General features: G+C 38.5%; 1 protein-coding gene and 1 long non-coding RNA gene across 2 annotated transcripts in view; one reads left to right on the forward strand and one right to left on the reverse strand.

Annotated features, from left to right (window-relative positions):
• LOC137992735 (uncharacterized) overlaps positions 1–126 on the reverse strand; it is a 10,010-nt gene extending 9,884 nt beyond the window's left edge. The window contains exon 1 of the long non-coding RNA XR_011121739.1: positions 95–126. This is a non-coding gene — a long non-coding RNA (uncharacterized lncRNA). The remainder of the gene's footprint in view (positions 1–94) is intronic.
• The window catches only part of LOC137992733 (laminin subunit beta-1-like), a 77,027-nt gene that overhangs the window by 10,642 nt on the left and 51,385 nt on the right, over positions 1–15,000 (forward strand). The window contains exons 7-13 of the mRNA XM_068838226.1: positions 6,518–6,608; positions 7,559–7,656; positions 8,883–8,988; positions 9,788–9,840; positions 11,288–11,396; positions 12,084–12,186; positions 12,473–12,545. Of these exons, the coding sequence (XP_068694327.1) occupies positions 6,518–6,608; positions 7,559–7,656; positions 8,883–8,988; positions 9,788–9,840; positions 11,288–11,396; positions 12,084–12,186; positions 12,473–12,545 (633 nt within the window). The remainder of the gene's footprint in view (positions 1–6,517; positions 6,609–7,558; positions 7,657–8,882; positions 8,989–9,787; positions 9,841–11,287; positions 11,397–12,083; positions 12,187–12,472; positions 12,546–15,000) is intronic.

Raw genomic sequence — 15,000 nt, forward strand, 5'->3', positions numbered from 1 at the left:
AGACTTTGTATGGGAAATAAAATACCGTCGATTATGAAGCCTAAAAAACGCTCAATTTAACGTTCATTCAATAAAAGGGATTAAAATGACTCACCTCTGATGTATTCTTGTGCTTTTTGGAGCTTATTTTACCGTTTCGGGAATTCCGTGTTTCCAATGTTTTAAGACGAAGACTTCGTCTTAGGACACCAGGAAGAACTCGCCACCAATATGCAATCAAAGTTATTTGAAATTGGTTTCATCGCTTTTTGACTATATAATTATTGTAGCGATTTCAGTCTTTTAAAGTGCGTTGCCTTCCGTCAGTTGTACTAAATCATTAAGTCGTTTGTAAATATTGTTACTTATTTGAAATTAGTTTCATCACCTTTTAGCTATTAGGTTTTCTACTTGAGAAATGATTGTAGCAATTTCAGTTTCTTCAAGTACCTTGCCTTACGTCTGCTGTAATAAATCATTACAAGGACATTATTTAGTGGAAGGCGAAGCTGTGTTGATTTTTATAAGGAGAATTCGAAGACTCGCCTTGAGTATGCATTTGCTCGATCCGTTAATAGTTTTCATAAACCAAGCATAATATGATATTTTCCGAGGCGTAATTTTGATTTCGATCGATCAGTTGGCGCATTTCCCGGTTTTCAAAACTTTTCGAAACTCCGCACTATAAAAGCTTCGTTCCCCCTTAGTGATTCCAACATTCATATATACACTCTTCGGTGATGCAATTTTCCCTTTCGTAAACAAGCGATGCCATTTGGACGAGAAAATTTCACTGTTAAGCTTGTCATTTGCAATTGAGGAAAAAATACTTAATCTAGGACTAGAAAAAAAAAATTAAAAAGTTGATGTGACCCTTGGTGGCGAGTTGACTGGTGGCGAGTCTTCCTGGTGGCGAGGTGACCATAAACCATCACACCGCTTGGTGAGAGAGAACGCCGAGTGGTAAAGGGTTAATTAATTCATTTGTGCAGCTGTTTAGATATTGTGAATCGTAAAATAATATCCTCGTTACACTGATGCCTTGAAAACTTGGTTATTTAGGGTTGATTGAAACTTGGCTTGATTGCGGCAATTAGCAAATTAACATAATATGGGAATGATTAGGATATGGTGCGTTTTTCTTATCAAATTCAATTTGTTACTGGTCTTTACAAACGACCTTCGTTTTTAGCTCGTGGAGAGCTATCGGGATGGTTGGTGAATCAGGCTGTCAGTCGTAAACAATGGAAATTTGTAATTGATTTCTGATCGTCTAAAGTTCGGCAGGCGCATTCATGCATTCGTTAAATGGTCGTTAAGGCGGCAGGCGCATTCATGCATTCGTTAAATGGTCGTTAAGAATGCTCTTATTCGGCTACCAATGAAAGACGTTCAATATGTCATGTGATATTTCGGTGTTTGGTACATGTCTTCGGCTCAGTGCATTTGATTGATCACCCTCTGATCACACGTACAGTGTAGGACGTAGCCATTTGTTGAGAAGTTCTATTGACCTGTGTTCAATTGATTTACGGAGCAGAGGTGAGTTCGTCGTCATTTGTCTTTTACTGTGTCATCATTTCTTTGGATACTACTTTTTGTCCGTGGATTGAAAGAATCAATTCGAAATCACTGGTTTGTAAGACATACCGCGCACCAGTGGCTCAGTTGGTTGAGCACCGGGCTGCCATGCGGGAGGTCGTGAGTTCGACTTCGGCCGGACCAACACTCAGGGTCTTTAAATGACTGAGGAGAAAGAGCTTCCTTTGTAATTACATCCGCAAATGGTTAGACTTTCAAATCTTCTCGGATAAGGACGATAAGCCGGAGGTCCCGTCTCACAAATAACTTCCATGGTCATTAGTTCCCCGTGGGACGTTAAAGAACCCACACACTATTCGTGTATAATGAGTTCCCGGTGTTGTGGCTGTCCTCTGTGTGTCAAGCAGTTGACAGGTTCACAAATGGCGTTTCGGGCCCGAAACGTTTTCGGGACTTTCCAGAAACGGGCCCCAGGGCCCCAGGCCCTCCGATCAGCCGTCTAGGTACCTTAGGCCTCAACCTTAGGCCACCCTTTTAAAAAGCTCAATGGGTTCACAATCGTTTCAAAAAGTGTCATCATTAAAAAAAGAAACAGCTTTATTAACTTTGTTAACACAACAAACCAACACAACAGAAGGCACGAAAAAATCATTGTCAAAGGTTACCGCTGTAGAGTGAACTGAACTGCTCTTGCGTGATCAGTTTACGTTAAGGCTGTAAACAGTGTAACGAAATGCTAGCGTGAGTAGCTCATGAGATAATCTGGCTCATCCTATGGGAAGGAAACTTTGAAATTGAAAGTTAAGCAAACAAAACAAACAAACAAACAAACTTCAACAATACAATTCAATAAGAACAACGAAAAGCTTATGGCGGAAATACAAATAGGTGAACCAGATAATCACCAAAATCCGATTATTTCAAATCCTCCATTGCACATTGTTACTTTTTATTATGTTGTTGTTTTCCTTCTCAGGTTTAAATAATAATTGATAAACGCGGAATAATTTGGTTTTGGCACATAAAAGTTTCGGCTCCACTTGTGGTTGTTGGAAAAAACAATTAAGACAAAACATGAAATAAATACAAATCTACCAATTTGAATCCAATCGTAAAGACTTGCCTTCTCTAAATATTTACATCAACTATGACTATGTTTCATACAACTTATACGCAATCTTTATTTAAGTTTTTTTCTTCACTTCTTTACACTGAGGTGATTTTAATAAAGCAACCATTGTTTCATCATCAATGTCGTGTATTGGATGCCATCGGAAGTCATATGAAAGCAATGTGTTGTCAGATTCAGACACTAGGTCTGCTCTAAAAAATATTTTGACAATAAACTTATGTTTTTGTGGTACCTTAACATGACCATGTCGAAAGGCCCTTAAAAATATTGTGTTTTTCAAAAGCCCCGAAGAGTTATGACGATACATACAAAAGTAAAATCAGTATATATCACTCACACTATGCATGTCTAGTGATTATTATTCCTTGTCAGCAACTTGGGCAGCTGGTGGAGCTGTAGGGGGAGGCCGAGTAATTGGCTGTTGTGCCTCCGAGTCGCGTCTTTCCGCTTGCCCACAACGAATTGCGGGGACACAAATCAAAGTGCGGGCAAATACGAGTATGATGTTCTTGAAAATGAACAAAGATACATCCCATTTATATCCAAGAAATAAACCAAGACGAAGGCCGAGGACCGCAGCATTCAGGAACACTTGTAGTCCACCATTCACGCAATAAAAACACATTTTTTCATCTTGATAGAGCAGGAACAGCTTTCCAATCATTTCAATAGGAGATAGAAGAAAGATAATGCACGCAAATGATAGAACGGCTTTGGAAAAACTTCCTGGAATTGCAAACTGACCTTCCACACCTTCTTTGCTTATATCGATAACTGTGTGCAAAAGATCGTTCCCATCGAAAATGTCTACTGTCATAGCAAAGGATAACTCGGTGAGAGCTTCTCTGTGTTGCGGATCTGATCCGGAATTAAGCAAAAGAAGGAGCAGGAGTGGAGTTATTCCAAGGGATAATTTCAAAATATTTGAGTCAAACGGTTGGTTGCTGTCAAGCTTGCTGGCTGTGAGGGTAAAGACGATTCCAATCATTGGCACCAAACCGAACCATGAGTAAGAAAGCCACACATAAAATAAACGACGAATTTTATCTTCACTGCTCGTTATCCACCACCAAGTTATTCCCAAGGATGGTAGGATTAAAACAAAAAATGCGTACCAAGCCGAATTTTTCAGATACTTAGCTGGAAATGATGCGAGCAACCAACATTGTAGAATCATAAGCAGCAGCAGCATCAAGCGTCCAAATCTAGTGAATAATTTGCTCCAATTCATGTCTGTGAAACGACAGAAGGTCGACAGAATAAAACTTCAAAAGATTTTACCTCTCAAGAGATTTCTCATGTGACAATCAGTGTTTCTGTATAAGGAAGCTCATGATCGGAAATGATCTCCAAGTTCATGAATTTTCAGTCGACACATCTGCTTGGACCCAGATGAGGTTCAGTTTTTCTGAAGTCCGAGGTCCACGAACGAACCTAAATATAATTCTATTAACAGTATTTCCTGCTGACCTGAGATCGGTCAAAAACAACTCAATGGTTCATTTTCGTTATTACGTTAATCATTGTTATTTATATCCTCATCATCTGTCGAACATTTCATTGTCATAATTTGTTGGGACAAGTACATAGAAATTCATATTTGCTTTAATTAATTTCTTCAGCCTTGTATTAATACTAATATACGATTGCCGAATATTCTTTTTCAAGAGGCGCAGGATGCTGACTGTTGCGTGTACAACCCCTCAAAGTATCTTCACACCTCACGTCTTAATAATTAATTCCTTAGCTACCGATATCCTACTCGTGTTTCCGTTGGACAGACAAAATGGTTGGGTTGGGTGATCAAGATGAATTCTAAAAGCTGTCCTTTTTTTAACATCAACGAAAGTAAAAAATGCAAAGCGTCCGAAAGCAGACTTCAAAACAATCACAAGGTGTTGCTATGATTGTACAATGGAGTGTTTAGACGGTCCGGCTGTCAGCAACTTAACAGACTTCGTGAAGAAACAGTCCCAGGCAGCTGTCTGGACTTGCTAAGGCAAATCAAACCAAAAACGGAGGACTCTGATCCCATCTAATAGAGGATGTAATTTCATCGAAAATTGCCCTAAACTTCACAGGCAAATGTTAACTTTTTTCATTTTTCCTATATCCTTAAATAGGAAAAGTTAATATTTGCCCATGCCAGTTAATTTCAGAGCGATTAGATTTTGCCTCCAAGAAACCCACAAAGGAATCTGAGAAAGCCGAAATATCCAAAAGCTTTTTTACAAGTTACGTAATCGAAGACATTTTGGAATTTCTTTGGGGCCATTTCAGTTGTCATCCAAACATTTGTACTTTTCGCCATAGATGTACAGAAATTTGTACGTTTAGAGAAAAATCAGGCGTAAACACCTTGTCTTTCTCAAAAAAAATTCATGTTTGAAAGAAAATACTCTCTTAAGAGTTGTCACTTGATTTACAACATGAAAACAAAATCTTACGTGAGAATGAAACCCGACCATACTGCAAAAACACGAGGGGAAATGACTTCGTAACAATACATTCAGAGTAAAACGTGAAAAAGATTCAATAATCACGAAGACCTCGTGATGGTGCAGATCTACATCATGAAGAGACGTGTTTTACTTTGCAATCGTCGTTTCTTGACTCACTCCTAAATTAATGTTTACGTTATTGCACGATTGGCGTCGATGTAAATGGACCACCGATCACCTGAGGTTAGATCTCGCCAAACGGTAACAATACTACAATTTCCGAAAAAAAATGCCCGTTATGACAAAAAAAATCGGATCTGTCTATCCAGGGGCAAGACACAGCCTCTTCAAAATCTGGTAGAGTTAAACAAAAATTTGTAAGGTTTTCTTTGTTGCAATCTTCTCGTGGTAAATCAAATGAAAGATTACGTCAATGAGACCATCGCGCGAGGACAGAGCCAACCAAAGAGGGAAAAAGGGGAAAAATATTTTGAAGGCACATTTAGAGTGCATTCCCAATTCTTGCTACATCGGTTACCCACCAGGAGTTCAATAAAGTTAAATAAAAAAGAATAAATACTCTGTGATAGAATATTTGACCTTAAAAGAGAGTAACAATACGTCCTCTACAGAAAACACTGTACTGACGAGGAACTAAACGTGTGAACTGTGGGAAAATTTTACATCTGGATTGAGGAAGCGTTGACCAACAGTACTCAATGATGTACTAAATTGACGATAATTTCCGAAAAGTGTTGTCGGCACAAAGACTTCCTTAGGGCTTCGTCACGCGTTCCCTCGACGGATGAACGCGTGACGAAGCCACGCGAAAGGCCATATTGTGACTGGAAATGATGACAGACGTACTCTACAATGAAAACTCAGTAGAATTAAAATATGTTTAAAATAGCATTTTAACAGATCTGAGAATTTTAATGTGAATCGCCGTAAAAATGAAGGATAAAGGAGAAAAAAATATCATTCCATTTCGTTCACTATTCTTGTGTCTTTGAAAAGCCTTTTGGAAAGATAATAAAATGTATTTTATGGAAAGCAACACTTTATTCTGAAAAATCCCACTCCAGTCAATAAAGGCATATTCTCAGACCACACAGCACAGTCACAGAATGTTTAAAACAACCATTCTTACTTGTGCTATTAGGAAGCAACTGTACAAGGAACAGGAAAGAAAGACGCCAAAAATGGACAGACAGACTAGCCACCGCCATCAACAGCATCACTTCTTTTTACTTCAGTAGACGCTACAAACTCCTCTTTAATGAACCCCCTTTAGCGTATCATGTTTTGTAATATCATCCCTTGTACGTGAATCATTGAAAGTTGAAAGTTTACTTGCGATCTAATGTAAAGATTGCCACGAATCAAGAGTGATAATGCATGTTTTTTATCGTAATATCTTCAGCACAATACACGAGGACTAAACTGTGAGAAATGCAAAGATTACTTCTATCGACCGTTTGGAAGGGAGCACTCTGAGGTTAACGCTTGTCAAGGTATTTTTTTTATATAAACTGTAGTTGTTTATAGGGATTTCGACTACTGAGAAAACTTCAACACGTGAAAAATTATGATAATTTTACGTATATATGAGATCGCCCGTCAGCTGCTGACACGTCTCCCGCTTTATTTCGCGCCACTTCTTTCTGCCACTCTGACCTGCGATGAAGGAACGGCTAAATGTCCTAAGTTGCATAAGTTGCGCCGTTTTCAAAATTATTTCGATAGGACTTCTAACAATACTGTTGCAAACATTGTTGAAAAATTTTTCAGTGAAAGGTTTCCATCGTTCACCGACGTCGATGTAGAGACGTTCTTAGAAGCTGAAGTTAAAACAAAAACAGTTTAAGGATCAGTCATTTTCAAGAGAATATTAAGTAAGAGAGCAAATCCCCATATTTAGCCCTATTCCCATGAAAATTATTTGCTCTGAACTATTATTATTAGTTCTCAGTGTGTCATACTGTGTGGTTATTTCAAAGACGACACCTTTTAGTTAGAATGAAAGTGGACCCGGTGGTCATGGTAACAAAAGATTAAATACCTTCGGATCACGGGCGCGCTCTAAAAATAGATTTCATGGAAAACAGGGATTCGCTCTGTTACCTCATATTCTCTTGTCATTTTCCAATCGTTTTATTTATTTTGCATTTGTTTATTAGGCCCATTTGGTTCATTTCCGAAGAAGAAAACTTATTAAGCTATCTTTTTTTTACATAAACTGTTGGTTGGATGGCATTTTCTACCAGCGTTTGTTGTGGACAAAAGGTCGTGGAATGTTTTATAATTCTAGCATTGAATACTTCCAAAACTAACGCATCAAAGATTATTCTCAAATCAAATTGCCTGGTCAATTCATCCTCGGAGGGCTCTTACTTCTTAGATTTACCAGAAATGAACTGAATAAGAAGTTTTCTTACTAAGAAAAAAAATTCTTAATTTGTAGCATGCCTCTGTAGCTTGAACGGCACAGCAAACGTTTCAAGCCTATCGTTTGGTGAATGTGTAGGAGATGAAACCGTATTGTCACTTCATCCGGGAAAGGTGAGTAATTATATTGCACAAGGCCAAGTATCCGACTTGCTGGTTCCCAGGCATCCGCGCACCTTAACAATTAGCTAAGATTTTTCCTTAACTATATAATCCTCATATTATATGACTCAACTCCTCTGCCCTGTACCAGTTCACTTCGAATTTCATAGAATTTTCAGATGTAACGTTCCACCGTAATTTTTACACAAGAGATGTCCATTGCAAATACTTTACCTTTACCTGCCCGTGAAAAAGCACCCTAAGCCGTTAAGAGATTTATAGTAAAAACCAAACGTTGCATGACTTAAAGGACGTCCACATTTGAGATTGTTGTTATTAAAGGACCATTAAAGGTGTCAATTTTTCTTTAAAAAAAGACAAAAAAAGCAAGGTGACATATCATAACGCCAACCCGGTTGGTTTTATGGTGTGTCATCTTGCTTTTTTTTTTTTTTTTTTTCAATTTTTTTGTTCTTTCTCTTTGCATTGAGAGACACTTGTTGATACCGGCTAAATAAATTCATTTGAACTGTCATCTCGTGAATAGGCCACTTGCACTAAGAGGTCATGTGACATCGTTTTTATGAAAATGAAAGTTATATGATTTTGCCTTCGAAACACTATTAGAGGGTCATCTCTTAAACAAAATAATAGTGATTTGGTTTTTAAAACCCGCACCATTTGCTTAAAATGAGAAAGTCCGTAGCTGGTCACGTGACCAGAACTTGATTTTTTTTAAAATTATGAATTACCGCTTTCTGACACAAATTTTGCACTTGAACTTCAAGGAAAATGTTGAAAAGATGATGTGGTAACGTTTATGGCACATCTGAACTCAACTATCAAACATTTAACAAGATATAAGCAAAAAGTAGTTTTGGCAGCCATGTTGGAGGGCAAGAGTATGCCCTCCAACATGGCGGCCAAGACAAATCATGCTACTTTGTTGAAAAATCAAAGTACCATAAAATATCTCCCATAAATGCGTTTCCTCTCAAATTTTGCGTGTAAGATAATTTTTATGTGTTCCGTCAATTTTTGGCAACAGCAAGATTACAACTCACTGTTTAAGGGAAGCATTGGTCACGTGACCTCTTAGTGCAAGTGGCCTATTATGAACATCAAGACATTCGCAACACAAATGTCATGTCAACTTGATTTTACCAAGTAGAAATACATTATTTGCTGTTTGAAATAGTTGCATTTCATTTACTAATTTTGCTTTTAATTTTTCACAGCAACCTGGCGACTGTTATTGTAAAGAGTTCGTTCAGGGTCGGCAATGTGACAGGTGCATGTCGGGATATTACAGGCTGACTTTTGAGAACCCTCAAGGATGCCTAGGTGAAGAACAAAGCAGCGTAGCAGCCAAAATAAGGCATTCACAAAAAAAAACTGTTTTTACATGTGACTGGCCCGGTAATCTTTGCAATGAACACATAAGCGCAAATATGGATACATTTCCTCTTTCACAAATTGATAAACAATGAAAACAATTGGTTGCTCGCTTAATGGCATAATTTAGTACGGTAATACATATAAAGAACAAAAACCACATTAACAATTCTGATATGATGATAATGATAGTTATAGCAATCATCATCACCATTGTTATCATTGTTATAATTTTCACAGAATCAATTAATGTCAACGCTGCTCTTTTCTACGTAGTAAAATTTCACACCCTAAAAGAGAAGCTCCACACCGACCAACGAATAATTTTAAACCTAACAAAATAATGTTTGCAATCAAATTAGCTCGACAATTTTCTCCAAAAAAGTGTTTGGATCGAAAGAAAATGAACTGTAGAATCACCTATTTCCCGGGCGCCGCCATCTTGAATAATTTATTTTTGAAATAATAAGTGCAACGCGTCACGACACAATTCATTCAAGATGGAGGCCCCCGGGGAATTTGAAAACAAAATTTGAAATTCAGTTATTTTAGATACAAACGTTTCCATTGAGAAAAAGTTCGAAAATTTTTTATTGGAAACATTATGTTCTTTGCTTTAAAGCTATTTCCGTGTTTTAGTGGAAATTCCTTTTAACAGAATTATGTAAAATTTCTTTTCAACTCCAGGCAAGCTAAGGTGCAGTTATATTGTTTACTACATGTACTGAAACGAAACCCTCCCTTTTAGCTTGTGAATGCCACCTTAATGGAACCGTTGATCAGAAAAGCGATTGCCAAGATGTAAGTATTCCTGTTGGTATGGTAATATATGTACACATTAGCCTTTAACTGAGTCACGTAGAACTGAGCACATCTCAGTGCGCATTTTTTGCTTCCTGGTGGCTAATTGGTATTGCATAAACAATCGAAACCTCCATAGCTAGCAGAAGGTAGGTTTATTCCACAAGCGATTGTCGGATGACTACGGCAACAGGGCACCCTCAGGCCCTGTCCACACGTATCCGGATAGTTTTTAATGTGCAACTTTTTTCTTTCCGGGTGCGCCCTCCGTCAACACGTATCCGGCGAATTCGATGTCGAATCCGGAACTTTTTGAATGCGCTCTCCAGAGTGGATATGTTTTAATCCTCTATGTGTTAGTTCCACAATGAAATAAGCAATCCTATACTAAAATTCACTAGAAAATTCACAAATTTACATCCAAAGTGAACGAAAATTTGTACGAAACTTGCACTAAATGTGTACGTACGAAAAACGTGTACGTTGAAAAAACTGTTGGACGCGACAATCCTAAAATGTTCTGAAATTACAAAGCACGTGCAATTCCCTTGGGGAAATCACGTGATACAAACGAAACAAACAGGAAATAGGTAAATATAACAAAGATACCGGAAATCGGTTGCCACACTATGAATCCGGAACCGTGTGGACGCTAAATCCGGAAATTTTTTAATCTGGATGACGTAACGAGATCGAGCCCAGTTTCTACCTTGAAATCAATTCTCAAGATGGCTGCCGAGGGCAATATTAGTTTTTTTATGGCGCATGCTCTGTTACCTCTGTTTCCTTGAGGAGTCCTGAGTATTAAAGTGAATCCGGAAACGTTTCGGGTACTTCTGGAGGGGCAAATTCGGGTTGAATACGCTGCCTGTGGATAGGAATATTTTTGAATCCGGAAAGAAAAAGTTGCGGATTCAAAAATATCCGGGATATTTGTGGACGAGGCCTGAGTTTGCAGTAATCATCAGCATATTATATCCAACAGGTGAGAGTGCAAACTTTGTTTCATACAAAGTTAAAACATTCTTTCCTGTCTTATTGTGGCAGTTGGCGAGCAAGATCGATCCTCTTTTTCTTGGAACATTGCTGACTGACCTCTGTACAATAATTTTGTATTTGAATATGTGAGCTCTGCAATCCCGCAGAATATTTTCAATGGACACTTTTCGGCTCTTTTCGCTGAGCGACTATTTTTTCCCTCTGTTGACTGAGCCAGTTGCGATTTTCCTGTGTGAGAGCTACTGACAAATAAACAGAAATAGGAAAAACACAATTGTCTACACGCTGTTCACTTTTAACTATGTTTGGAACTGACGTTTAGGAAAGTGACTATTTAGAATGTATAACTTAAGCAGCCCCATAACTGTTACTTTGTAACAAAGTATTGACCTAATTGTTCACATCATTACGCTATGAACTAGTAAGGGAACATTATTCTTACCTTTAGGATTACAACGGACAATGCAGTTGTAAACCAAACGTCGCTCTGCGAAACTGCAGCCAGTGTAAAGATGGTTACTACGATCTTCAGAACTCTGATCCAAATGGCTGTAAATGTAAGTAAAGTGGCAATTTGCACTCGTAATGTAGCGCGCACAGTTGCTTTATGATAAAGCTATCCGACCCAAGGGAGGACTCACATTGTTATTGAGCATTACGTAAAGAACCTAATCAGCCTAAATACCGCGCGCGTTCGTTTTCGTCATCGGCAACAATGCTAACAAAACAAAACGTACACCATTCCACTCTTCGCAGGAGAGTACTTTCAGATCCACGACACTAAACAGTTTCAAACGTATTTCCTGTAGTTGGAAATATATTTTTCCTGTTCCTTGTGCCTCCCTGTCTCATCAAATCGACGCATCATTCTTCTGCACTGAAGACCGTAAGGCGCAGCTTAATTGCGTAGTTATCGTTAGGAGTGTTCACTTTAACCCTGTATTTTTGTGGGGTCCCTCTGCAAGTGCAGCAGCATTGATGATTTTTGTTTGATGACAATTACCTTAAAATAAAATCTCCCATTAAGTGAAGAAACTGGAGAACGTTATGGTCAACTTAACGCAAAAAACCGGATAGCATGGTCGTACCATTCCCATGACTCCAAGCCGACAGTCTTAACTTGAGTTCCGGTATCAATACCCTACAAACGGCTCTTACTTACAGTGCTAACCATATGATAATTTAACATTGGTGTCAGTTGTAAATGAACCGCAGTCTTGTTGTAGTGTGTTCTTTCCTTTTAGTTTGTGACTGTGATGTAGGAGGTACAAAGACTGACCAAAGCTGTGATAAGACGACAGGTGTCTGTGATTGCCATCCGCATGTAGCTGGAAGAACATGTAACGAGTGAGTTTTTCCTTAGCTCTGATTTTCTAAATTAGCAATTGTCCAGCCTAGTGTAGGAACTTCCTAAGATTTCCTAAGCTTTTCATTTTACTTTCTCACCTATCTGATAATGGAGTTCACGTTGTATTTAGGGTTAAGTGCATTGTTTGAGTTGTTTGTTTTGGTCTGACCCTAAAAGAGTATGGAAAATGTATGATACCATGTTGCTACATGGGCCGTCTCATCTAACACTATGCAAAGTTCTATCCTAACTACTTTATTACTGCATTTAATTGTTTTCCAATAGGGTTGAAAATGGCTTTTATCACCCAGATGCCCATTTTATTAACGCAGCAAAAAGTCCTTACAAACCAGCAACGGTAAGAAACGCTTCCGTTACTGAAGCCAGCCGAGCAAACTCTCTTAGGGAGGGAGGTTGGTGGAGGTCATGGGGAAAAACTATTATTTGACCAAAAGGGAACTTTCTGTGAGGCATTTTCTTCCGAGCTCATATAAACTAAAATTCTCACCAGGTGCTTTTATCCAGTATTCAGTAGTAAACACTTCATATCCTCCACAATTCTTAAAAGGAACTAAAGACAATGGTTTAAATTGGAGTTATGCACTGAAATATTAATTCTATGGCAAAGCTTTCTATTTCGCTATAGGAAGCTTAAGGCACATCGTTTTGAGCCAGATTGCAACCGCAAGAGAGCTGTTTTCCCTTTTAACTTGTTTTGAAACCAGCACATTTATATTTCTAAGATTCTTTCCACAACTAGAGACGATTCCAGGTCCCTAATATGAGACGCATGAGTAACGCTTCATTCTTCCGGTCACTGACTAAATGGGCAGCTTGTTCGGGCGACGAAATTTTCTATGCGTTAAAACAGTTTATTGTTATAATGCTTAATAGGTATGGGTGTGGTTTAAAAACGTTGCCTCCCAAATACACTTGCACATCCCATTGGCCAAATTGTTAGCTAAAGAGGCTCTGCGGGATTCCGTTCCTGTCAACTGAAGGCAAAACCTATTTCTTGCTTTCATGTGTATAAAAGAGATAAACCCTGGCATCATTCGCTTCAAGGGTTCCCAACGAAGAATCGCAACTATTGACTTGCTTAAAGAATAGAGATTCTCCCGACTAACTTCAGTACTTTTTTGGAGAAAAACGGTAGATTTAAATGCTTCTTCTTTGGAGCTTCAAGTACAACCAGATTTACTGAAAAGACAGGGTTTCTCAGTCTGAAGATCAATTTGTTTCTTGTTCAATAACTGACATCATATGAACACCTTAAAATTAAGATTACGTTAGACCTTCACGGGCGATATTTTTGCGATTCTTTTTTTTTTTCTCATAGTAATCAATAATACAAAATAATACAAAACCCGAGTTATCAACAAAAACGTATTTTCGATGGATCTTTCTCAGTCAGCAAAGGCGGGAAAAGCCAGTTAGAAACTGTCAACGTTAGGGAATGTGGTCACGTTTTCCGCTGGAAATTAACCGTGGTCTTGAAATTTCAAGTCGTGTTGTTTGTCATAAACATCGTTAATTTTTTTCACACATCACGGTCGTCGGTTTACTCCCTAGCAATGATTTCATGGGAAAGGGTGGACGGGAAAAGAGTCCATGGGTAAGACCTAGAAAGAAAAAGAAGAAATAATGATAACATTTTTGAGGCTCGTCCCATTTTTGAGGCTCTTGTGTTCCCATTGGTGGTGTTACTACGTAGTATCTGCGGTTTTGCGTGTTGACATGTGGTGGATCAAAAGGCGTGAAAAGTTTGTAAAACTTTGGAAGCGAAAAATACCTAGTTCGTTTTTACGCAAGCGTATCCTCTTTAATTAAACGACTTGATAGGTAAGGGTATGAACCTAAAATACCGTGTGAGGGATTTTGGTTTTTTAAAATTAGCCCGGCTCTATACAATACATACTTAATTGACCGCTCCCCCATAGGGGCTTTTCAGGGCCAATGAAACACAATCAACGAAACAATAGAACACAACAACTACAACTGTTAAGAATCCCAACTGGCCGGAGGCAAACCAGTTGGCTATTTACAAGTGCAGCTGGGAAGTTGAACCAGGGACTACCAGGATCAAATTCAACGAGTGGTCAGAGCGGGTCTTGAACCTGGGATCTCCGGATCTCAAGGCCAGCGCCCTAACCACTGGGCGACACTGCCTCCTATCAAAAATACGACAATACTTTTTGTTTGTTCCTCAAAAATTTTGCATAATCGTTGTTTTTATTTTCTCTTGGGATTTACAATGGTCCCAAGAGAAACTGGAAACAATGCTCATGCAAAATGTTGGAAGGACAAACAAACACTATTATGATATTTTTGATAGGGGCTAATTAAACTCCCGCAATGGCCTTCGATGTAACGATTATCGGTATATTTTTGATACGCATATTAGACACAAAATTTTCTAAGCAACCAATCGGATTATCAAAAAAGACTAGCACGGTTTTGAGGATAAATGCCTTGTGAATGACATTATCCAGAAGGCTCTCCTTACATTAAAATTAGATACGCGATCAATATGATCAGAGAGGCACCGGTCGCTCAAGGTTCTTAGGCCTCGCTCTTCTTTCGATAAGACAAAACGAAGAAGAAAATATATTACCCGGAAATTGCATTTCATAACCTTTTAATAGATGTATGGATCGTTTTCACGTGACGTTACATCGGCCATGTTGGTGTACAAGAACATTGGATGTTCTCTCCTTTGGGAACCAAACTCTATTTTTATGCATATTCCATGCATACATTTTGTATTGTTTTCTACACCAATATGGCCGCCAAGTCACGTGAGTGAAAACCAT

This window comes from Montipora foliosa, chromosome 2 (assembly GCF_036669935.1).
Source record: "Montipora foliosa isolate CH-2021 chromosome 2, ASM3666993v2, whole genome shotgun sequence".
NCBI lineage: Eukaryota > Metazoa > Cnidaria > Anthozoa > Scleractinia > Acroporidae > Montipora > Montipora foliosa.